Genomic DNA, 26,729 nt, shown 5'->3' with positions numbered 1-26,729 from the left:
CACTACAAATCTAGGAAACAGCTCCCAAAGCCTTGTATCAAACTGTGGACACCTTAAGAACATCCCCTTAATACACAGCAGCCTGTTACTTGTCCATGTCCCATCTACAGTGACATGGGGACAGGAATGTCTATTGTACAGCTTCTCTCGGATGACAGACGTTAATAGAAATGCATGGATGGATTTACAGCAGGCATGGATCAATTTCGAGTTATTTTACAATTATTGATTAGGGAACTCAAACAGTCTTTGCTACCCGCCAGACAAAAAGCTAAATCCACCTCCCCTCTTCATAAATCCTGAGAAAAAGCCAAAGGAACTGAAAACTGATGTATTCGGGAAACAAAGCATGCCAAGACAAGATTATAACCAACTCAAAGCTGAGAATCAAGTAACAAATGTATCTCCAGAACAGAGCTTGAGAAGCTGGCATTCTTGGCAAGCCACCCTCGCTGGCAGCAGCGTAACCTTTGTTGCGATCGGAACTGACGGGAGGCTTTTTCACTTCAAGTTAAAAGATTTCTGTCAGGGTGAACATATTTTAATCCCCCGCGTGCATTTGTCCCATGTCACTGACAAGGACAAAACCTGACTACTTCAAGTGTCTGCTTTTGTTGTGTCAGTCTAGGGGCCTATGGACATGTTCCCAAGGCTCGCACAAAAGGAAAAAATAAACTCCGAGGAGAGAGGAGGTGAAGGGTGGGGGGTGGGGGGGGCAATGTTATAATATACACATGGAGCATATGCGGAGCTATAGATATATCTTGGAAATGGTGATCTCCAAGATGGGGATACATGGTGAAAACATGCTGCATCCTACAGGAGGATATTATTTAGAACTTGGTCTTTTTGATGCCTTCGGGGTTGGAACTGAGCCAGTTTCTTTATAATATACTGGGTTCCTCAGGGAGTTTTAAAAAAAAAAAGTCTAAAGCACCAAGACATTCTCCTGATCCCCATTCATGGCAGGAAATGATGGGAACATTCCAAAAACGCCACCATCCATGGGCAGGAAATTTAAAATGGGATGGGGCGGGGTGGGAGGGCATTAGGAAAGGAAGGAAAATTATGTCAGGCAAGGGCGAGGTAGAGATATGATAGTCATATTAAAAAATAACAAATGACTTTTAATGAGTTAAAAAGTAAATAGGAAATAAATGGAAAATAAAGTAAGCATTTGAAAAGATGAAGCCTTGATCTTAGGTAGCAGAAGGGTTTAATCCACTATAATACATAAATTTAAGGCATTTAATAGTCATTTTTTAAAGGCATAAAGTAGATCAACTTCTGTACCTTTTAATAGTGTATATGTATTTATACACAGGAGGGGGCAGGAAGAGAAGGGGACGACAGAGGATGAGATGGCTGGATGGCATCACCGACTCGATGGACGTGAGTCTCAGTGAACTCCGGGAGTTGGTGATGGACAGGGAGGCCTGGCGTGCTGCGATTCATGGGGTCGCCAAGAGTCGGACATGACTGAGCAACTGAACTGAACTGATAAATGTATTTTAATTACTTTATTTTGCTAACAAAGGTCTGAATTTTCATTGTAAGCCAATAAACACGTATTAGCAAAAAGATTCCACCTTCTCATATCCAAGAAAAGGACACCTCTCATGTTGATCCTTTCAAAATACAAGAACTCCTAACAGCATTTATACTGTGCCTACAACTAAATCACTTCTACTAATCAGAATAAGTTTTCAATAACAAAAATCCAATTTAACCAAGGAAACAGAAGCTTTTAACTTTAACTATTTTTCTTTGTTTTAAATGGGCTGTTTTTAATAACTATAGAAAATTAAAATAGATGTGACTCTTGGAATTGGTAACCTATTCATAAAACAAAATTACTTAGGATGTACAAAAAGTCAATTTATAAGTATATAGAACTTTGCATTCTCTAAGAACTCCTGTATTTATATATTTATTCATCAAGGTAACAGACTTGAAAGAAAAGTACATTCACAACCTTGTCCTCGTTTTAAACACATGGAACAAAGGGCACAAAGAAAAAAAAGCAATTTGCCTAAAATTACATGGAACAGTACCTGGGGGGTGGTGCTGGTGGTGGGGTGTGGAAAGAAGGCTATTTCTGATAAAATTACTCTTCAAAAAACTCTCCAGAGAAGTAGGAAAACACTTTACTCTCTAATTATTTTTAATGATACAACTTGGATGCCTGCTACATTTCAAAGACACAGAATCTACACAGATCTTGGTGAAGGCATTTGTTTTAGTTTGGGTTCATAAAAGAAAATATCCAAAACAATTGTTCCTTCACCCACAACACAGGAACACCAATCCATATGTCTGCATGAAATTCTTTACCTCTTTTCATCCATTCTACTTTCGTCTAAAACTCTAGCAACGACGGCAAGAATTCATTAACTCAGGTTAGCACGGTATCTGCCTAGATCCTATTACTCGCAAATCACGTTAAAAATGTTTTAAGACACGATAACTACATACATGGAATATATGGCCCAAGAATGTATCCTTTTCCAGGAGGAGAATTTGCTATGAGGAACATTATTGAAATTGTGGTTAAAAATTAAAGCACTACACCCATGTTAAACTTGTTGATTCTGACGAGTGCACTTGCTTACATAAGAAACACACTAATTTTAAGGTATAGAAATGTAAGGGGGCAACTGGCACAGTGTGTGTACCCCACGCTCCAGCGGTCTTGAAGACGTGCGTGTGTGCTTGCACATATGTGCGTGTGTGTAGACTGTACAAGAAAAACCTGTGGAGGATCTTCATTCTGAATTTTCCTAAAGTTCAGTGAAAACACAGAACACACGAGTGAATCCGCTTCATGAGTGACGAAACACTGTTAACATATGTCACACTGACTCTTAAGAATTATCTGCTGCAGCAAGTCTATGCCTATTCTCAAGAATCATCCCGCCAGGCTAATGCATCATTACCTTTCTTTCACCTGTACTTTTCTTTCAAGTCTGTTACCTTGATGAATAAATATATAAATACAGGAGTTCTTAGAGAATGCAAAGTTCTGTATACTTATAAATTGACTTTTCATAAAGAAACAGAAAAAAAATTGAATTGTCTTTTATCTCCCCTGCAAATAAAAAGTTAACAACAACAACAACAACAACGAAGCTTCTGCCTTTATATATCCATGTTCTGAGGGCAAAGGAATAATTGCTACAAACCAAGTCCTTTTGTATCTCTATCAACCACTCCCCGACCAGAACAGAACACACCACAGCAAACATTTTTTAAAAATAAGCCCACTCAAAAAAAAAAACTCTATAAAAGTACATAAAAACACTTCATTTAACCAGTATCCTTTGCAACGCAGATTCACAGGTGAGAATTTTTCTGGACTACTGAGAAACTATTTCAATTCACAATGGCCTAGATGGAAACTTTAGTTGCAATGTGTATTACTACATTCAATGCTCTTAAACAGACTGTCAACCCCCAACAGTGTTATGATTATGCATATGATACTTATTTCACAGGCAGGAGCACTCCAGGCGTATGGCCATGGCTGCCGGCCTCTCCGATGAGTAGGCCCACCACGCTGTGATGTTTTAGTCCTGTGTGCGCTCATCATACGTGTGGCTTCTGGATGCCTGTTTTCATTTATGTCTGTGGTAATTTCTTCTTTGTCCATGTGCCTGTCCCTCAAAGTCCTCTCACCCTTTCTACAGTGGGACCAAGGCCAATACGGTGGGGCCAATTCACTTCCGGCTAAGAACACATTCAGGTTGGCAAGAAGGCTGGAGTGGGTTGCCATCTCCTCCTCCAGGGGATCCTTCCAACCCAGGGATCCCACCCAGGTCTTCTGTATTGCAGGCAGACTCTTTACTATTTGAGCCACCAGGGAAGGTCCCCCTCACACCAAAAAAAAAAAAAAGTAATAATAACTAAATTTACTCAACTGTGCCCCAAATAAGATCACTGACGCAGCGGAGGTCCAATCTGCAGCACTGGCTGTTACGTTGTGCACACTTTAGGTTTCCAATCCCTTAGAAACAGGAATGACTGGCTGTCCTACTTCTATCAAGCATTTATTAACACCAAATAAGACGCTGGACTTGAAAGGTCTTGGTTAAACAAAGAACACGAGAAACAAGTACCAAGTGTTTTCGCTGTGGTGCTGATTTATTAACAAAGGCCGTGAGCACTATGGCACAATCTAGAAATACTCCGTGACTCACTTTGGTTTCAGAGTTATGGTTCCAGGCCATCAGCTAGCTGTGTTCCTGAGAATCAGACAGGTTAAGGAAAAGAAAAGGATCAACTCTTAATGCCTGAACAGAAATGTACACAAATAGGTTTATAATAATCTCCAATAAAACTGGCCCTGTGACACTGACTTGTGTTCTTTCTTATCAGGAGATTATTAAACACAAATCTGGAATTAAATTTACAGTGTTTTAAACAGGCAGAGAGTATTTAAACACACAGCTAAGTACAGAACCTCGTAGCCATGTGTCATGAAAGATGGAAGAACTGGCAGAAGTTTGCTAGAAAACTCCTCCAAACTTAATCTCAACCAATTTCTATGACAATGAAGACATCTGATAAGTTTACCACAAGTAATCATAAATTATTGGTGCTGATCATTCCATTTTATTTTTTTTGAAAACAGCTTGGTGGCTGAGGAAATCATATTCTGCCTGGGGCTATGTAGCTTACCTCGAATTATTTCAGAATCATCTAAAATGACTCATTTTTCTATTAAAATGATGAATGAGCTAAATGAGGTATGTAATAAATACTGCAGGTTTGCAAACAGATTCCTGCTCTCTAGAGAATGCAGGCCTTACTTCATTTGGTAATTCTGCCCCTTGGTATTTTCAGGAGAAGTCATCCTTAAAATATAGTTAGTAAAGAAAATGGTGGAGAGAGCCACAATGGAACAAAATGTTGAATGTCTTTATGGTGAAGGGAATAACCCCAGGCTCCATAAAACTAAACCCTTATACCCACCAAAGCAGGGCACAGTTCAAAACATCAAGAAACACAGAAAGAACATACCTCAGTCCCATTTAGGAATCATATCTGCCCAATAAAGGCAGGAATACATAAAAGAAGTAAACACACAGTGATTCCAGAATGTTCAGCGCTGTGAAGACCTTAATGTCAGTGAGCAAAACCGAAGCACACCTCACTCCTCCGTGGTGTGTCACCTAGTAAACACTACTGCTCTTCAGTTTACTACTGCATTCACCAAACCAGAGGTCCACGTCCCACAGGTGGAAAGCAGTTCTCCACGGCTGTACGAGAACTGACAGTCCTCAGGCCTGCCAGGGAGACAGGCCGAAAAGGATGCTTCTGAACAAAACCGAGCCCATCGGCCTTAGAGTCTCATTCAAAACAATGCGCAAAGCACTCCTCTTTGGGATTTGGAAGGATTGATGGAGTTCATTATGTTTCTGTTCAACTTTTAATCTGTCACAGGTTAAAGCAAATACTGAGGGCCATATTTCTCAGCCTCTTCAGTAGGAAAAGAGATTATGATGTCAGTTTAATAACATTCCAAGGCCCTAATGACAGTTCATCTCAGACCAGGCAGTGAAGCAAATAAGTTAACAATAAATGCCAGGGCACTATAAAGAGATGGAATTATAACCAACCATTTGCACCTTAGTTACCTATGGATTTTTACTCAGTGCTCTCCATACCTCACCTTGACACCCATAATGACCCAACTGATGGGATGTCAATAAGCTATTTATGGCAGGGTGACCACATATGACACCACTCAACAGGAGTTGCCCTGAGCCAACCACTGTGCAAGCAACTTGACGAATTTGCAAAGTGCATTTAGAATGACAATATGACAGCACCTTTTAAGCAGAGGTGCTCCTTATAGCTGTCTTTAAGTACAACTACTTGTTGACAAGAACATCAACTGCATTTTCCTCAGATCCTCTCTAATCCTTCTGTCAACAGGTCACACAAACTGTGATAGTTCCTTGGGGAAAAAATGCAACACCAGCAAACTGCAGTCACCTGTACAATGTGCTCACTGGACAGACTCACCAGCCTTGACAGTGAGATTTAATCTCCACTTTCAGAACAATGTTCAGCCATTCTCTCCTCCAGGCCCCCCAGTATCTGCTCAGCATGACAAGAGGCTTCTCTCGGACTAGATGGTAATGTTACGAGCCTGTGTATTCCTGCAAATCCTGATGAGGAAAGAGTCTGACCACATACATTTGAGAAATACATTCATCTGGTTAAGACACTCCAGCATTCTTACCTGAAAAATCCCATGGACAGAGGAGCCTGGCGGGCTACAGTCCATGGAGTTGCAAAGAGTTGGACATGACTGAGTGCGCACACACACACACACACACACACACACACGCACACGCACGCAATGCTGAAATCTGCAACAGTAATCCTATTCTTTCTGGGCTCTTAACATAAAGATGAGGCTGGCATACTGAGACAAAACCTGTTTCTCTTTTTCTACTACTGTGGCAAAAAAAAGGTACCAAGATCTGGCCTGGCATTCCATGGAATATCTGACTAAAAATCTCTTCCTAATAATTTCTCCACAGGACTGTATGCATTTCAGCTGACAACAGCGTGCTGCTTTAACACACACAGGAGGCAAAGACCACACCAGAAAACAAAGCACACGAGGGAGAAGACAGGAGATGGAGGCTTTGTCCTGGCCTGCTGAATTCAAATATTTACACAGGAGGCAAAATGATGCTGCACGCCTCTGCTCCCACCTGTCCCGAGGGCTGCTGCCCTTTAAATTTCCTGGTCAGATAGGAACTGAGCGAGAGACAGGAAGAAATGGGCTTGCAGACAGATCCTAGGTCCCATTCTCACCAGTAACACCGAGGAAATTATCTTATGCCTAAATGGCTTAAATTTCTGACACAGAACAGAAATTCAGTATTTAAACAGTCCTCAAAAGTGAAAGCTCAAAGTCATTAACTTCATTTTTAGCATTCAAAGCAAACTAATACTCCATGCACGTCAGAACAATTGGGGATTCGTGTCTATAGCAAGAAAAACCAGCCCAGGGCATATATAATCAGAGGGAGTGTGTTAATAGAGATTATAACTGAAGTACTAAATTGCACCACAAAAAAGACCAAATATTTTTTTTTTAAAGGATTAAGTGTCCAACAAAAGAACCCAGGATAACTGCTGCTACACTGCAGCTTCATTCACCTGGTTAATTTTAATGACACTAAAAGCCCCAAGTGATCACTCTTAACTTTCTTCAACCCAAAACTTTTGAACATGAACCCTGTTGATCATTTCAAAATTACAACCCCAATGGTAACCTCTGCTCTTGGGAAGACCCTCACTTATATACTTGGGCAGCAGCAGTATTCTTTTCTACTTCCTTTAGTCATTTTCCTCCAGCCCCAAATTCAAACCTTTTTCTCTTTAACCACGAAATTTCAACTGTCACAGTTTGAAGCACAAATAAAACACAGAAGTGAAAGCACAAAGCACAAAATTAATCAATTCTTCTTGATTGCTTCACTAGTGCATTTCAGACAAAAGGGAAACTGGGGATAAAAAGTGACATTTTGGAGAAAGAGTAACTTAAATTTGCAAAAACTAAATTTATGCATTCACTTACCCTAATTTTTTGTGCTTTTTTCTAAACACTATGAGGTTTTACAAATTCAAAAATGTTACCAGCAGAAAAAAAAAAAATCCAAGTTAAGAATGACCTTCCCCACCCAGCTTATACTTGACTGAAGAAGGCAGACTCAGGAAGAGAGATCAAATCTAATCTATCTTTGCACCCCCAGCAACTGATGTAACCTAGCACACACCAGGTGTTCCATAAACGTGTGATGGTGGGGACCACAGAAAAGAATGATCTCTTTCCATTCATTCCCTCCTCTAGTCCATCTTGCACCCTTCACTACACAACTATCAAAATGCCGTCTAACCACTGCACTTCAAACCTTTGCATGTATACAGTCCAGCGGTCTCTGGATTGCATACATGTGCCTCGTGATTTTAGCTCTGCCAACTTCTTCTGCCTCATCTCTCAACACTCCTCACCCTTTACTTCCCACTCATTAGCTCCTGTGGTGTTCCAGTGCCCCCAGGCTTCCATACTTTACTGGCAAATACTGTAGGCTGGACCATCCCTACTCCTTAACCACACAGGCAATTCCTACTCAAACATTCCACTCTGGTATCATGTCTCTAGGAAATCTTTTCTCATCTTCCCTACTTCCTCTCCTCCCATTTCCAAAACCTGCTGCTGCTGCTGCTGCTGCTACTGCTGCTAAGTCGCTTCAGTCGTGTCCGACTCTGTGCGACCCCATAGACGGCAGCCCACCAGGCTCCTCTGTCCCTGGGATTCTCCAGGCAAGAATACTGGAGTGCGTTGCCATTTCCTTCTCCAATGCATGAAAGCGAAAAACGAAAGGGAAGTCGCTCAGTAGTGTCTGACTCTTAGCGACCCCATGGACTGCAGCCTACCAGGCTCCTCTGTCCATGGGATTTTCCAGGCAAGAGTACTGGAGTGGGGTGCCATTGCCTTCTCCTTCCACAACCTGAGTAGACTCAATTCCTCACTTATGAAATAGGCAAGCATTTATTGACTCTCTACTCTTTGCCAGGCTCCAGTACGTATTAGGCTCTCAAATGTGTGTGAACGAATGAATGCAGATACAAAATGGTTACAAGAAAGTCAGTCTCTGCTTTCACTGAAGTGAGAATTCTCATAAGGATATAAGTAGCAAGGCTCTATCACAGATTTGGCACTTTTTAACATTATTTTTCATGTATCTGTCTCCCACACTGCAGTGTGAATTCCTTACGGATTTCGTCTTTTTCACTCATACAGCCACAGTATCCAGCACCACGTTTTTCATATAGTAAGCACTCAATGAAACATCTGCCCAAAAAATGCAGGAAACTCTTTCACATTTAGCTTTATAAGCTCCAAAATATTTAAGCAACTATTTCTTTAAGTAAATTGTGGCTTCTTTTCAAGTTTAGATTCAAAAACAAATAAGAAAAATACTACAGTTCTGTGGTTGTAAAAAGAAATGACTAATGTCAAACCAGCACAGTTTAATACAACAGAAAGGAGGAGTGAAACAAAATGTTAACTGGCATTTTAAAAAAATGTAAATGCAAAGTCCTTATTCTTTAATTTAAAAAAAATTAATGACACAGCAAATATTAGGTTTAGATGTACAGGCTCTCAGAGATACACAAATGTCAAGTCACATTAACTTTCAGGTTTCCCAGCTTACTCCTTTTAATCGCTCTTTCTTTACAGAGTTGCTCTCCTGCTCCTAAGCCACAGTCCTTTCATGTGAATTTTAGTTAACATTTTCAAGCAGATAAAATTATCAGGGAAATTCTTTCCCAAAACCTCTGGGTAGAATCAGCTGATAAAAATGCTGGTCCCTGTCCATGAGAGGTAGAGGGTGAGGGACTGGTAAGCTCTTCTTGAATCGAGAGCAGGACCCGTGGCTTCTCCAGCTAACGCAATCCTTCCAAAAAGGAAAGTTTTCATCTGATCCTATTTTAAAACTTCAACAACAGGGCCATCATGACTTTGCCTTTCAGAGAGCTTCGATAAAGCTAGCTGTTACAACAACTGTGGGAAGAAACGGCCTGGACTCGCATCTAAGGAGACAGCAATCTAAATGTCAACCGCGTGTGGGCGGAGGATGGGAAGGGGGAAGAGGAGTTTTATTCGCAGCACCAACAAGGCGTCAGTTTGGGGTTTTTATCCTTCCCCCTAGTTCTACTGAAAGACAGCTTTCCAATTCCTTCCAATGTGTGAAATCCAACCTTTACTCTCTTGCTGGCTGCAATATTTGGATTCTAAATAAAAAGGAAGACACCAACGTTTGGCCATCACTCAACAGAGTCCCATATACTGGGGTTAAGAATGGCAGCCGTGGGGGTCCAGCACTCAGCAGAACAACGCTAATGGTCCTGGGTGACTCTCACACGAGTCACGGGTTCTGAGGACGCCACTGCCACAGCCTGGGGATCGAGGCACTGATGGACGACACAGACTTGAAGTCGTGTCCCCAGCACACGTCCTACAGGATGGGGAGATGCAGACTCTGTGTATGTGGCGGGCGGGGGCGGAGGGGCAGAAGGAAGTTTACACCCCCTGAACATGAACTATACACGCAGCAATGCTAGTTCCTTAGGCATCTCCTTTACACCATTTTCATAAGGTGTAATTATGGTAAAATACACATAATCTAAAACTTACCATCTTAATAACTAGAAGTGTATAGTTTCAGAGTATAAAGTGCATTCAGACTGCTGCAAAACCAATCTCCAGAACTCTTTTCACCCTGCAAAACTAAGACTCCAGACCCATTAGAAAGGGCTCATCACTCTTCCTTCCACTCAGCCCCTTGAGACCACCCTGCTGCCTTCTGTCTCTGAATGTGACTAGATGCTTCACACGATCGGAATCACACAGTATTTACCTTTCTGTGACTGGTTTATTTCACTTAGCATAATGTCCACAAGGTTCATCTAAATTGCATGATACGTTAGAATTTCCCTCCTTTTAAAGGCTGAATAACACTCCGTCGTATGTATATGACAATTTTGTTTATGCATTAATCTACTGAGGAACACATAGATTTCTTCCACCTCTTGGCTATTATGAATAATGTTGCAATGGACATTGATATATCTCTTCAATGTCCTGCTTTTAGTTCTTCACGATACTGGATGCTTGGGGCTAGTGCACTGGGATGACCCTGAGGGATGGTATGGGGAGGGAGGAGGGAGGAGGGTTCAGGATGGGGAACACATGCATACCTGTGGCGGATTCATTTTGATATTTAGCAAAACTAATACAATTATGTAAAGTTTAAAAATAAAATTAAAAAAAAAAGAACCAGAAGAGTGGGGCCTCCCAGGTGGCTCAAGCAATAAAGAACAACAAAATTCATCTGCCAATGCAGGAGCCACGGGAAATGTAGGTTCGATCCCTGGGTGGGGAAGATCCCTTGGAGGAGGAAATGGCAAGCCACTCCAGTATTCTTGCCTGGAGAATCCCAAGGACAGTCCATGGGGTTGCAAAGAGTCAGACATGACTGAGGGACTGAGCATGCACACATGCCAGAAGAGTGGACTGCTGAATCATAGGATGATTCTAGTTTTACTTTTCTTGAGGAAGCACCATACTATTTTCCAAAGTGACTGTACCATTTTACATTCTCAGAACATCCTTGCCAACACTTGTTACTGTCTTTAAAAAAAAAAAACAAACCTTTTATTTTGTATTGGGTAGGGCCAATTAACAATGTTGTCATAGTTTCAGCTGAACAGCGATGGGACTCAGCCATACATATTCATGTATCCACTCTCCTCTAAATCTCCACTCCATCCAGGCTGCCACAAAACACTGACAGTTCCCTGAGACACCTTACTGGTAAGCTTAACCACAGTCATCCTAACACATAAGATGATTCCTTAGTAACTTTAAACGTTTATCCCTGTATTATTTTAATAATCAGAAGAAAATTCAGTGAAATACACTCAACCATTAAAAGGAATCATGCAAATACATATTTATTGGTATAGAAAGGCCTTAAATAGTCTAAATATTTTTCAATATGAAAGTTACTATAAGAGTTACATAAAACTACATATACTACTATCTGTTTGGAGAAATACAAATATACATATTAACATAAATGTTTAATACAGACTTAGTGCAATGCGAAAAGGAATATAAAACAATAAACCAGAAAGTTAATAGTAATTATCTCTGGATAATGGTAATCTAATTGATTTTATTGTTTTGTATTTATTTCCTGATCTTTACCCAACAAATATGCATGTCTTCTGTAATCATGAGTAACAACAATAAAGGTGATAACATGGTAAATCACTTGGGAGTCACCAGGTACCCAAACTGCTGTAGGCAGCCATGTTGTTGTGGCCAAGAACTACACTTAAATATCTGAGAATCCTCAAGCCAGAACAGGAGCCTCTGGATCAACTATAATGCTATTGCATAAATTCTACTTTTAGTCCCAACGTCCTTTGAGGACTCTGTTTGGCCAATTTATGACAGATGCTGAAATTAAGGAGCTGTCAGTAATTTGCCACCCCTGACTCCAGAATCAATAAAGAAGAGATCTGCAAAAAAGAATATGTAATGCCAACTTCTTATGTTTAACCTAAAAACAAAAATATATAGATAGGAAATAGAGAGGATTTATAAGGTACAAGGAAAATATATGCGGAAGATACACTGCTCCAACCCAACTACATTACATAATATTCTAGTTACTGTGACTTAAGAAATTTTTCTTTATTTTCACATTTCTTGTGAAAACTCTCTTTTTATGCCTTCTCATGTGCAAGTGTGTTTAATGAGTTTTTTTTTTTTTTAATCTTAATCTTGCTTATCTCCCTGAAATAAAAGAACAAGGTAACATGTTCAAATTTAGACCAAAAGAAGTAGAGAAAAGAATGCTTCAAAGAGAAGAGGCAAAAGCTGGGACACAAATAAAAATGAGAACCAAGGGGTCCTCTGCCCACTAGAAACCTCGAAGCTTGCTCCGCAACCCCCACCCGCCACCCTCCACCACAAGCACTATTAAACTCTCTCCTCTCCATCCCTGGCCTTCCAATTGGGAGGCTGTAACATTCATGGGAATGACCCTTAACGCATGGGCCCGACATGTTTTCAACTTCCCCAAAAAACCCTCAAACTCAGGAGCACAACAGATGTCATAATTCAATTCTTCAATATCTAATGCTTTTAATTCTGAAATTAACCCCATTCACAACGAATGACTCTGTCCACATCTCTAGGCCTCAGTTCCACTCAATGTGTGTGTCCTCACAGGGGCGCTGGCCAGACCCTAGACCTTCCTTTCTTAGTCCATCACCTCTGTTCTGGTTTACTGCCCACCCATGTAGCCTGGATCCTGAATTAGTCACTGAAGAAATGGATTCAGTACACAATGGCTTCCTATTTTCTCTACTGGCAACTGGTCGTAGGCTAGCCTCTCAAAGAAAGGACCAAGAGAAAGAACAGGAGAGAACAGAAACTGACTCTTTTCTGATTAATTGGTAACAATCCCCAGCTGCCTGCTGGACTAGGGACATCCCCTGAGTCTTACATCCCAAGCTCTCCGCTATATGGTTACATTTCTCTCTCCAATGAGTTCCCAACCATATTCCATTGAGAAGACAGGGAAATGACATGAGGGTTTCCAGGAAGGCTAAAGTGAGCACTGAGTAGTCAGGACCCCAGGCTTCACCCAGAACAGCTCCACTTTTATTTACCAACAGGAAGATGTCCAACCAATCATGTTGCATGCACAAGACACTACTGTTCAGCCATTAAAAACCACATTGTCGTGATATAAAGAGTATGTTCATGATGTAAACACTGCGTACAGCACTATCCAAAGTCTTCAATAGGTAACAGACCTAGGAATAGAAACTGTCTAGAGGGAAACACCTTGGGGTGAACCGTGGTTATGTGAGAGTGGCAGGTTTACGGGTGCCTCTTAAATTTTCTGCTACTAATAGTCATTTTTAAACATATTTATGTAATATTTAAATTTCTAAAAAAATATTTTCTTTGAAAAAATTATTTCCTTTCTTATAAAAAATGGTTCCCCTTTTCTGAAGTCCAGAAAGTGACGGATCAAACGTTACTCACCTCCGCGGGAGTCTTCCCAGCTAGCATCTGGTGGCTGCCAGCAAGGACAGGACTAAGCTAGGCTCTCACCCCAGAGGTTTCAAATACAACTCGGGTGGAACAAGCAAACAATATCCCTCAGGTAAGATGCCTGCGTCTCTGTGTTGATCTTTTCTTCAATAACTCTCATTACACCTGCCTTAGAGTCCTTGATGGCTAACCTCAGCAAAGTGTCAGCCACTTATAAAAGGCAAAGATTAAGAAAATCTAAGCAAAGAGAGCATGAGTATCATCCACACTGGGAGTTGGCAAGCCTCTCCCAAACATCAGCGGTTTCCTTGTAGACAAGACCTTCCCACTAAATCTTTCATGCTCACCAGGTGCTTTGCCTTCGCACGCTCCTCCTCATTTGATATCCTCTCACGAAGGATAGCTCTGGTCAACTGCTCGTTGGCAAAAGCCTTCTCTGCATCGAGTTCTTTGCTTTGCTTCAGTCTGAAAAGACAACAAAGTTCTAACTTAGAAAAAAAATATATTTTAATAGTTGACATCATGTGTTTAATGGAATACTTAAATAAAAATATAGAAACAACCACAAAGTTAGTAGCTGAAGTCATCTTGGCCTAAAATTTATCAATAGCAGGTATATTTTCTAATAAATCCTCATGCACCCTTTATCCAAGCATTTAAAAGAAGAGAATTCAAATATACCAAGAGGCTAATCAATCTAACTGCTAAATTAGTTTTCACTAAGTTCTTCTTATGTCAAATTGAAATCTGCCCAACTAAATATTCTATCCCTGGTGACTCCATCTGCCCTCTGGAGATAGAAGTAATACATCTAATTAACAAGCCATCTATAAGACAAATATTTGAAGGTAACCATCATCCTCCCATCCAAACTGAGTCCGCTATTTATTGACTCTATGCGAGGCACAGCTCTGACAAGGACCAGCCCCCGATCTCATGGACCTGACATCACCGCAGGAAATACAAACACTATTAAAAGATCTTTCCTCCCCGTGACTCTCTCATTTCCCAACAATCTTTATCTGCAAAAATGGCCAGACCTTTCAGGAGCAGGGTTCCTCACTTGTGGGATGACTCCCAATTTGCCCCTTAGCTCCAAACTAAGTATTAACACTGCAGATGCGGTCCAGCAAAGTAAGACAGCGGAACCTCACCTCCCAAGATTCCCAACCAACACCAATTCTACTAATGAAGCATCTGACTGCATCGGGTCTATCAGCCTCATCACACAGTTAGACCATACTCAGCTGCGGTCCACGTCAACCTCTCTCCTGTGCATGACAAAGACGTGCCTGGGCCCATAAAGGTTCTCAGTAATCACTGAGCGAGAGTACATTTTAGGCTAATCTCATGGACAAAGATTTTGATTGCCTTTTCTTCTTTGAGAGAAAAATCCCTCTATACCATCGTATCCCTGAAGTTATAAGTGATGCTATAAAAAGAAAAAGCAAAATTGGTATGTTGGTATAAGTGAAATTCTGAGTGCAATCTACTTCGTAAGTGGGAATGATGAGAACCAAATTGAACTCAATACTAGTCTATCAAATTTCAGTTTTAAAAAGGATTCTTGAAAAGAAAAGAAAACTTTTGGTTACTAGTTTTAAATTGCTGTATCACCTTGATACTCTGAAATTCTCACAAATCGATTCTAACAGATAAAATCAGTTTGTAAAATACATTCCAAAGTGATAATGCTTTTCCGCCTAAAAATTAAACCTGTGTAAACTTATGTCTTGAATAAAGATAAATAACAGAGGCAAATATACTTTTACCCAAATAAATCCTGGAGTTATATAAAAGGAAAGCAACATGAGAAACAAAATGGTCCCCATAAGGACAGCATGCAGACAACTGCTGAAGTTACTGTAGCAGATCAGAAAACAAGGTACATAAAGCATTTCTACCAGCCTATCACTTGTAAGCAAAAGGCATTACTTAGATGACAAGTGAGGTGGAAACGAAAAATAAAAATGACTATAATTTACAGATCACCTGCTTGTATGCAAACACTGTGCCAGGCACTTTATATACACACCTAAAACTAGTGTGAAATTCAGTTTTCATTATTAGTTCTTGGACATAAAGTGAGTTCTACATAACTAAAGCTTCTCAAATTTTCCACAATTGGTATATCAAATTTTAAAGTATTATTCACTTTAATAACATTTTTTCTGAGTTTACTTGTATATGGCATAAGTTTTAACTATAAATGGAGTTAAAAGTAGCTCAACTTTGGAAATATAAAGTTCAGCAAGTTAATGAAAAATGAAGCAATAACATAAGCGCAAAAGTCTTCAATGTTATAATAAAAAAAAAAAAATAAAGATTATTCAGCTTGCAATATCTAATACCAATCCTGAGTCTAAACCAAGGCTCTACCACTTACTAGTTGAGTGTAGTTAACCTCCCTGGTCCTATTATTCTCATGAGTAAAATAGACTGGTATTAACACCTACCTTACAGAATTCGATACACAAAAGCACTGAGTACAAAGCCTGTGACACAGTAAGCACTCAGTGCATTAGGTGAGGAGCAGTAATAACAATAGTACCCACCATGGGATCAGGAATACAGAAGCAGCAGTTATTTTCTGAAAAGAAGGAACTCTCCACATTCATTAAATATACCATAACTATATTGCCAGGAAAATTATCAATAACCTCAGATATGCAGATGACACCACCCTCATGGCAGAAAGTGAAGAGGAACTCAAAAGCCTCTTGATGAAAGTGAAAGTGGAGAGTGAAAAAGTTGGCTTAAAGCTCAACATTCAGAAAACAAAGATCATGGCATCCGGTCCCATCACTTCATGGGAGATAGATGGGGAAACAGTGGAAACAGTGTCAGACTTTATTTTTCTGGGCTCCAAAATCACTGCAGATGGTGACTGCAGCTATGAAATTAAAAGACGCTTACTCCTTGGAAGGAAAATTATGACCAACCTAGATAGCATATTCAAAAGCAGAGACATTACTTTGCCAACAAAGGTTCATCTAGTCAAGGCTATGGTTTTTCCTGTGGTCATGAATGGATGTGAGAGTTGGACTGTGAAGAAGGCTGAGTGCCGAAGAATTGATGCTTTTGAACTGTGGTGTTGGAGAAGACTCTTGAGAGTCCCTTGGACTGCAAGGAGATCCAACCAGTCCATTCTGAAGGAGATCAGCCCTGGGATTTCTTTGGAAGGAATGATGCTGAAGCTGAAACTCCCAGTACTTTGGCCACCTCATGCGTAGAGTTGACTCACTGGAAAAGACTCTGATGCTGGGAGGGATCGGGGGCAGGAAGAGAAGGGGACGACAGAGGATGAGATGGTTGGATGGCATCACTGACTCGATGGACGTGAGTCTGAGTGAACTCCGGGAGTTGGTGATGGACAGGGAGGCCTGGCGTGCTGTGATTCATGGGGTTGCAAAGAGTTGGACATGACTGAACGACTGATCTGATCTGATCTGATCTATCACTTGGTCCTCTCCAGCTTTTTTCCCCAATTCTTCAATGTTCTGCTTTATTTTTATGATCAAGCACCTTTAACAAGTAAATCGACTATAATGACTCTAGTAGCCCCCTCCTTGCACATGTTCCTTTCTTTGTTTCCCATAAGGGCAAGGATCTGGTTTGCTTTTTTCCACTGCTATATACCCAGTGCTAAACAGTGCCAGCCCCACACCACAAGTGCTCACAAAATACTTGAGTATATGCATGAATGAATGAGTGGCATATTTCCAACTCATTGGAAAATAGAAAACAAGCTGCAGAAAATAGAGGACTGGGGGACTTATGAAACTAGACACAACAATATGATTATCTCAATAGATGCAGAGAAAGCCTTTGACAAAGTTCAACATCCATTTATGATAAGAACTCTCCAGAAAGCAGGAATAGAAGGAACATACCTCAACATAATAAAAGCTATATATGACAAACCCACAGCAAACATTATCCTCAATGGTGAAAAATTGAAAGTATTTCCTCTAAAATCAGGAACAAGACAAGGGTGCCCACTTTCACCCTTACTATTCAACATAGTTTTGGAAGTTTTGGCTACAGCAGAGCAGAAAAAGAAATAAAAGGAATCCAAATTGGAAAAGAAAAAGTAAAACTCTCACTATTTGTAGATGACATGATCCTTTACATAGAAAACCCTAAAGACTCCACCAGAAAATTACTAGAACTAATCATGATTATAGAAAAGTTGCAGGATATAAAATCAACACACAGAAATCCCTTGCATTCCTATACACTAATAATGAGAAAACTGAAAGAGAAATTAAGGAAACAATTCCATTCACCATTGCAACGGAAAGAATAAAATACTTAGGAATATATCTACCTAAAGAAACTAAAGACCTATATATAGAAAACTACAAAACACTGGTGAAAGAAATCAAAGAGGACACTAATAGATGGAGAAATATACCATGTTCATGGATTGGAAGAATCAATATACTGAAAATGAGTATACTACCCAAAGCAATTTATAGATTCAATGCAATCCCTATCAAGCTACCAATGGTATTCTTCACAGAGCTAGAACAAATAATTTCACAATTTGTATGGAAATACAAAAAACCTCGAATAGCCAAAGCTATCTTGAGAAAGAAGAATGGAACAGGAGGAATCAACCTACCTGACTTCAGGCTCTATTACAAAGCCACAGTCATCAAGACAGTATGGTACTGGCACAAAGACAGAAATATTGATCAATGGAACAAAATAGAAAGCCCAGAGATAAAACCACGCACATATGGACACCTTATCTTTGACAAAGGAGGCAAGAATATACAATGGATTAAAGACAATCTCTTTAACAAGTGGTGCTGGGAAAACTGGTCAAACACTTGTAAAAGAATGAAACTAGAACACTTTTTAACACCATACACAAAAATAAACTCAAAATGGATTAAAGATCTCAATGTAAGACCAGAAACTATAAAACTCCTAGAGGAGAACATAGGCAAAACGCTCTCCGACATACATCACAGCAGGATCCTCTATGACCCACCTCCCAGAATATTGGAAATAAAAGCAAAAATAAACAAATGGGACCTAATTAAACTTAAAAGCTTCTGCACAACAAAGGAAACTATTAGCAAGGTGAAAAGGCAGCCTTCAGAATGGGAGAAAATAATAGCAAATGAAGCAACTGACAAACAACTAATCTCAAAAATATACAAGCAACTCCTACAGCTCAACTCCAGAAAAATAAATGACCCAATCAAAAAATGGGCCAAAGAACTAAATAGACATTTCTCCAAAGAAGACATACAGATGGCCAACAAACACATGAAAAGATGCTCAACATCACTCATTATCAGAGAAATGCAAATCAAAACCACTATGAGGTACCATTTCACACCAGTCAGAATGGCTGCGATCCATAAGTCTACAAGCAATAAATGCTGGAGAGGGTGTGGAGAAAAGGGAACTCTCTTACACTATTGGTGGGAATGCAAACTAGTACAGCCACTATGGAGAACAGTGTGAAGATTCCTTAAAAAACTGGAAATAGAACTGCCTTATGATCCAGCAATCCCACTGCTGGGCATACACACTGAGGAAACCAGAAGGGAAAGAGACACATGTACCCCAGTGTTCATCGCAGCACTGTTTATAATAGCCAGGACATGGAAGCAACCTAGATGCCCATCAGCAGGTGAATGGATAAGAAAGCTGTGGTACATATACACAATGGAGTATTACTCAGCCATTAAAAAGAATACATTTGAATCAGTTCTAATGAGGTGGATGAAACTGGAGCCTATTATACAGAGTGAAGTAAGCCAGAAAGAAAAACACCAATACAGTATACTAACGCATATATATGGAATTTAGAAAGATGGTAACAATAACCCTGTACGAGACAGCAAAAGAGACACTGATGTATAGATCAGTCTTATGGACTCTGTGGGAGAGGGAGGGGGTGGGAAGATTTGGGAGAATGGCATTGAAACATGTATAATATCATGTATGAAACGAATCGCCAGTCCAGGTTCGATGCGCGATACTGGATGCTTGGGGCTGGTGCACTGGGATGACCCAGAGGGAGGGTGTGGGGAGGGAGGAGGGAGGAGGGTTCAGGATGGGGAACACAGGTATACCCGTGGCAGATTCATTTCGATATTTGGCAAAACTAATACAATATTGTAAAGTTTAAAAATAAAATAAAATTTAAAAAATAAAATAAAATCAATGAAAAAAAAATAAATAAATACAAACATATACAGATACTTAACCCTATATATACTGAATTTACTATAATACTTTAGCTTATTTATTCACCTAATCATGTATATTATTTCTATTCATAAATATAATTCAATTTCTGTACACAAATATACATACAGTTTTTTGTTTGGAAGGAGTTATTGCTGGTATGTATCTCATTCATTCACTTCACGGGCACTATATTTCTTTCTCATTTTTGCACAACTAACAATGGCATAATAAATAGCTATGAGTATGGAAAAAAAAAAGAAACTAGACACAACAGAGCTCTGCAAGGGCCAAGCCACCGTGATGCTAAGCGTCACAAGTGGGATGATCCTGGACCACACCAACCTAAAGAAGAAGGCTGTTTACACTTCATAACATTTCAGAGCCTCCAACTACCAAGACCTAGTTATATTTGACTCTTGGTTGAAAAGACACTGGGGGATGGCACAAAGTGACCAAAAAGAAATTCTCCTTATTCTTACAGTCACTTTCATTTTCTTACAAATAGACCTGTTCAAATTCTCAAATAGTTTATTCTAAAGGAATGTCTGAAAATAAAATGAAAAAAAAGAAAGGTCTGTGTAGTGACAGTTTCCTGAACAGAATTTCATATCTTTAAGAAGTCTGGCAGTAGAACCCAGAACCAATCCTCACTACCTATTAGCAGTTTAATGACACAATCTAATAATAAACATCAGTTTTCTTAGCTTTAAATTTTGAAGGCTGAGCTTTACATAGCCCAAGGCTCCTGAGCCACCAAGGACCCTGTTGTTTTAAAAAGGGGGGGAGGGGCAGGTATGAGACAAAAATAAGTCATTATTAACTTAAATCCAAAGATTTAAGAATTATCTCAAGATAAAACTAAACATACCAAGTATCCTGGAGAATACATTCTCTTTTTTATTTACTGGCATTTCCCACTTATTATTTCAGATCTCCTGGTCTAATATTATTCTGCATTAAGCCCTTGATTTAAGTTTCATTTAAATTTCCTTCTTTTAAATACATATCTCTCCTCATTTAAATTCTCTAGAGTTTTAAGCAAAGAAGTAGGAGTTTAGTGTAAACTTTTCTTATTTGCATTAAGTAATTGGATAGCTTGCCTAAGCTTAATGAAACAAATACCAGTCAGCTCTATCCTTACACCTCAAACCCTAGCAACTGAGCTCTTGTTCTCAATATATTCTCAACCAGGTGAGAGATGTAAGATACACCAGCAAAATGAATTTCTAAAAATGAGCCAAATCTCTTATAATGAACATTACACGTGTCCTTTAAATGGTAAAAATAATAATAATTTACTCACATATGTTCAGTTCTTATAGATATCTGATATATAAAATTTATGTATTTCAGTTTGTGTAAAAACTGACCAAAGAACCTAAGGTTTTATTTAGAACCTAAGGTTCTTTATTTCAAAGAACTTAAAGGTTTTAAGAAAATGGGAGGAGTGTTTCTAAAGATAACCTATCTAGGCATGTTTTACAGATTCAACTTTGTTGTTGTCTATGAAGGAGGCATTACTATTTAAAAATATATATATGAGAAAATTGAGATGTGGAAAAGCACACAGGAGACATGAAATGACCTGATCTGATTTCCAAAGCCACGCTTCTTAAACCTGAGGAGTATCACAAGCAGCAACGCCACCACCACCAACAGGGATCAGCTTTCATTACGTCACTCACCTTCGTGCTCGTGTAAGGACAGTTTTTACAAGCCACATTACTCATAATTGTTTTAAAAGAAGCTCATTTTAAAATTTGCTTTCATTATATCAAGTCTGAGTTTGCCAGAGTCAAAATTATCACCAGCCCTTTCCCAAAGTGGTTTGGCTTTCAATGGCCCTAGATGTTTCTCTGAACCTGGGCACTGCTCATTTGGCAATTCACAAATACTCAGATTTATCTTCATGTAGGTTGACACATAAGTAATGCTACACAATTCTAGCTTAGAAAATTACCTTATAATTTAATATATAAGGCCATTATATTATTGAAGGAAAGTTGATAAGAACCTCAGATAATGGGTGAGAATAAATGGGAAACTGAGACTGTTACAGATAAAGTGATTTGAGGAAATGATTTATCTAAAATTGAACTATGACCATTACACACAGAATATCTGCATAGTACTGCAATGTACTTAGACTGTTTCAAACACTAGAAGAGAAAAATGAGCGACTATGACCACAAAGGTCAGTTTTAATGCTAATGACGAATTTCATTTTAATGCATCATACTTTGTCAGAACATGCTGAACTAGCATTCAAAATACTGTTTACTACTCATCTTTTCAACAGAAAAGCTGAGTGGGTAATTTAACGAACTAATTATTAAGACTATTAAAAATAATAACAAAAAAGAAAGTATACAGCTTTCTATTAATAAGACTTTACCAAAATAAAAGCAAGCTTAATATTTCTCAGCTCAAATAATTTCACATCCTAGAAGGAAATATACATGCACTGTATTTCCAAAATAAACACATTAGAATGAATGTACATTACATGGCCATGTCCTATTCATACACAGTATGTGTATATATACTGAATGTGTAACATCTGTATGTATAACAGATAAAGAGCCAGCATTTATTAATGCTTGCTTTGTACCAGGAAGAGGTCTAAGCACTTGACGAGTGTAACTCATTTACAATCCTCGAAGGCACCCCTATCAAAACTGTTTTACTCTATTTCAGATGAAGAAGCTGAGGCACAGAGAAGTTTTGTAACAATAAGGCTTTACAGGATTTATGAAGTAAACTGCCTGGGGTCACAAAGCCAGTGAGAGGTGCAGCCAGGCAGGCTGATTTCAGAGCCTGCATTCTTACAGAAGATACACTCACATAATACATATACACTATTAGAATGTAAGTGTGTATATATACATATTAAGCCAGGGGACGGGGGAGAACTTTGTCTCATGTACCACTGTAACTCGGACACTCCACAGTGCCTGGCTCTTGGCAGGCATTCAATAAGCACTGTTGAAAGAAATTAACAGAGGATGAGCCTAGTTTAATCCAATGGAACACAGGTACTCTTTATATAATGATAATTTAGCAAGAAATGGCACTGTCTTGGAAAACTGAATGACTGCAATCTGGCAGACCCACAGTCGATCAGTATCACCTAACCAGCATTAAGACTTGGTTCTGAATACAACCAAGAGGATGTTTGTTTCGGTCATCTTTGTTTCTACGCAAATATCATTTAAAATGTCATTCAAAATTTAACAAAGTTTCCTTGCTTTACACAAGAACATTTTTTTAAAAGTGTTTTTGTTTAAAAGCATACTAAAATGTAGCCACAATCTGGGCATTTTCTTGCATGGCTTTCAAAATGATGTCTGAAGGAAAAACAAGTATACAGCCTCTAACTGGAAGCCTACAGCTAATATAGGTTACCTACAGCGAATATAGGTAAATATGGGGGATTTACCCATAGTTATAATCCTAAATGGTTCTCATCTCCTCATTTGAGACAATCACCTCTTGTTCACACATGGCATATTACTTTGTACTTCGAGTCCCGATTTCAAGTCTCACTTGAGAACAAGTTCTACCTACCCTGGATTTTCTGGGACCATTTGCTTATCAAATACATTCTCTTACTGCACTGAAAAATAGATCTGTACGTGAAAAGAATTCTGGTTTCGGTTCACAAGTTAATGTCACCATATCCAAGGCCCACATCCCCCTCCCTCAGGAATTCACAATTAAACTTCCCTGAGGAAGTTACCCAACACCCCAAAGTGCCCTTGACTTGTATCTACTGGAAGAATCTGCGGCCTCTTTCTTATCTGGCTTAAATGAAATATTTAGAGGCATCTTAAGCTACAATAATCATCTTTTTATCTTAGAGAGTATATACCAATTGTTATAATATTCAAAATACACGTGAGCAACAGTGGGAGCAGCACACGCTGAACTGTGCTCAGTCAGCACAGGGGAGCCTGGGGGGCTGCCGACTATGGGGTTGCACACAGTCGGACACTACTGAAGCGACTTAGCAGCAGCAGGGCTTTAAACAAACTGCTGCACAGAAGTTGTAGCAGGGAACGCCCATGCATGACCCGTTACTACTGAAGACTTGTTTTCAAAGTATCTCCCCTCCTCCCTTGAGGACGCGTATCGGATGGGCGCTGCAGTCGTTTATTTACTAAGATGTTGAGGAGAACCACAGAGTCTTCTAGGAAAAAGGAACCAGAGGTCAAACGCAGGTATCTCTGGGGCAAACCCCTCTAATGGGCCCAGGTGGACAAGACATCAACTTAAGCACTAGCCTCATCCCAGATGGGCTTGAGTCCGGGACAGATGGCAACATGAGATGTCCTCCTGAAGACAGAAAACTAGGACAACACACCTGGTTCAAGGGACCTGTGAGACACGGTTGGGCCCAGAGCTACGAAGAAACGACAGCAACTTAGTACACACCCTTACATGCATAAAAGATGCATCAAGCCTTTAACAGTTTTCTGTACTTACATTTGCTTTTTGTTAAAAGACACATTTTCACCAGAACACATATTTTGAAACCGGCCTTGTTAAGTCAGTAAGTCTTGGTAAACTTTTGGTCAGAGAGAGAGAAGATATCACCGTTCTCCTTCCTAAGATTTGTAAGGGAAACAATCAATACTTTTCCTCTTTTCTATTTCAAAGGACTTTCAAGCTTAAACCCAACTGCAACCTCTCACCCTTGAAACATACAAAGACATACACACCACCTAACTCACTCCAACACTTTTCATGGTAGATGTTTTAAAGTTAAAGCTTAGCAGATACCACCATCAATCCTAGAGTAAACATTTTTAAAGAAAGAATAATTACAGAACATTTTTTATTATTTTTTAAATCAAGCAGTCTTTGAATTTGTAATCATTTTTGATTCCCATGTTGAGCTGCTAATTTGATTAATGCATAAAGGTTAATGACTGTTGTCTTTAAAATCTGGCTTGTTATCAATACATAATTGTGCCTTTTTGTTCTGTTTAGGGCTGACAACCTTTATTTGTACCTTTTCTCATATTTCTTTTGCTTGGTACAGCTTTAACAATCCAGTAATTTTTTAATTTTTATTAAGATTAAACAAATAACTTTGTTTTACTTGTATGTCAAATAATACATAGCTCTTGGTGTATGTATGTGTATGTTAAAATAATCTGGCACCCTTGATCTTTAAGTGGGCAACTGTGATCAGTTACAATTATTAATAGTTAGAAACTGATACACTTAACTTTATGTCTTTAATTTTATATTTTGTCTACCATTAATCTTACTTTGCTCTTATTTCTTTTTCCCCTTTCCTTATTTTCCCAGTTTTATCAAGTTACTATACATGCTCTTCCATCCCAAAAAGATCTTTGGTATTTTTCTTTGAGATTAGTAATCATTCTCTTTCTGAACATTCACAAACACTTCCCTACTATTGTTTAAAAACAAAATTCCTACTATTTTCCCAACCACCACCCTCTGCAAAGTCAGTAAGATGAAATCATTTGAATGCTTTGACTCTCAACCCAACTCTGAGCTAAGAGTTCAGTGCTTTTAAATTCATACAATTCTTAGTTTTCCCATTAAGAATTTCTCTTCATTTTCAAAAACCCTTATTAGTAGCTTTATCAGATGTTCCCACTCTATCATCCATGTATCAATACACAGTGAAAAGATGGATTCTCACAGGTTCTATTACTCCTCTCCACCTTTCCCTAGTTAAGATCTCTGTTGTAATTAATTTTCAAATTGGTTCAAATTCTTTAAGAATCTTCCTAAGATGGACCCGCATGTCAGATTTTTAGCTGTGACTCAGTTTCACACGCCCCTACTTTGTGAAGTGGGAGCCAGGAGTCTCTAAACCCCATGCCTGCTTTGCAGCTGGGTCCCTGTTAGGTTCTGCCAATAGAGGGCGCCAGAGGGAGCCTGCAGGCTGGTGGAGGGAAAAGGAATGCTCCAGTTTGCAGTCCACGCCTTTCAGCATCACTCAGGCCTCACTGCTTCAGGCCAGCAGCAGCACTTGTTCCTGCAGCAGCAGTTCAATCCAGTTTGCAGGCTGCTCACACCTGGAAAAGCAACCTTCCTGCACTTCACTCTGGAAACACCAGCCCTCCCTACCTGGATGGTCCTCAAAAATCTGAGTGCCAGAACCACTGGCCTCCCCTTCCCTGGGCTGCAGCTCCATAGAGCCCCTCCTCCCAGATTCAGTGTTTTAACTCCTAACTTCCTGCCAGCGTTACCTCTGGGATAGCTGAGAGCTGCACTGTCAAATACCGCTGAAATCAGCCACACACGGCTACCAAGCCCATGCAATCTGTCCAAACTGAGATGTGCTGTCAGTACAAAATACATACTGGATTAATACCGAGTATGGAAATAAGAATGTGCTATGTCCCACTAACATGCTTTATGTTGATTATATGTTAAGATGAAAACCTCCTGGATATACCAGGGAAAATAAAATCTTAGAATTCTTTCCTTTTTTTGATGTGGCTACTAGAAAAATTATAATTACATAGATGGCTAACAATATACTTCTAGCAACAGCACTGCCCGTGAGTTGCTTTGTTGTGGCTGTTTTGCCTTTTCAGCTCCTAAGTGGCTCACTAACAATTCTTACATTAAATTCTCTCCATAAAAGTAACTGATGAGTTCTGTCTCCTTGGTGGATTCTGACTGCTAGTTGTTTACATTAATAAGTTCTCCAAATCCTTACATTATCTGTAAGTCTCTTTCTCACCCTGGCAGGTGAATGAGAGTGAAACACAGAATTGGGGGCTCTCAGTCCTTTCTCAGGAACCCCTCGATGTCATTCTGCCTTCAAGCTTCCAGTTTGGCAAAGAAAAGCCTAAACCCG

General features: G+C 39.5%; 1 protein-coding gene across 2 annotated transcripts in view; it reads right to left on the bottom strand.

The window, feature by feature from the left end:
* CHCHD3 (coiled-coil-helix-coiled-coil-helix domain containing 3) overlaps positions 1-26,729 on the bottom strand; it is a 292,378-nt gene that overhangs the window by 173,958 nt on the left and 91,691 nt on the right. For both annotated transcript variants that reach the window (XM_027538962.1, XM_027538963.1), the window contains exon 4: positions 14,014-14,131. In XM_027538962.1, the coding sequence (XP_027394763.1) occupies positions 14,014-14,131 (118 nt within the window). The remainder of the gene's footprint in view (positions 1-14,013; positions 14,132-26,729) is intronic.

This window comes from Bos indicus x Bos taurus, chromosome 4 (assembly GCF_003369695.1).
Source record: "Bos indicus x Bos taurus breed Angus x Brahman F1 hybrid chromosome 4, Bos_hybrid_MaternalHap_v2.0, whole genome shotgun sequence".
NCBI lineage: Eukaryota > Metazoa > Chordata > Mammalia > Artiodactyla > Bovidae > Bos > Bos indicus x Bos taurus.
Note: the sequence above shows the minus strand (reverse complement) of the source record. Positions and strands in the feature narration are given on the sequence as shown.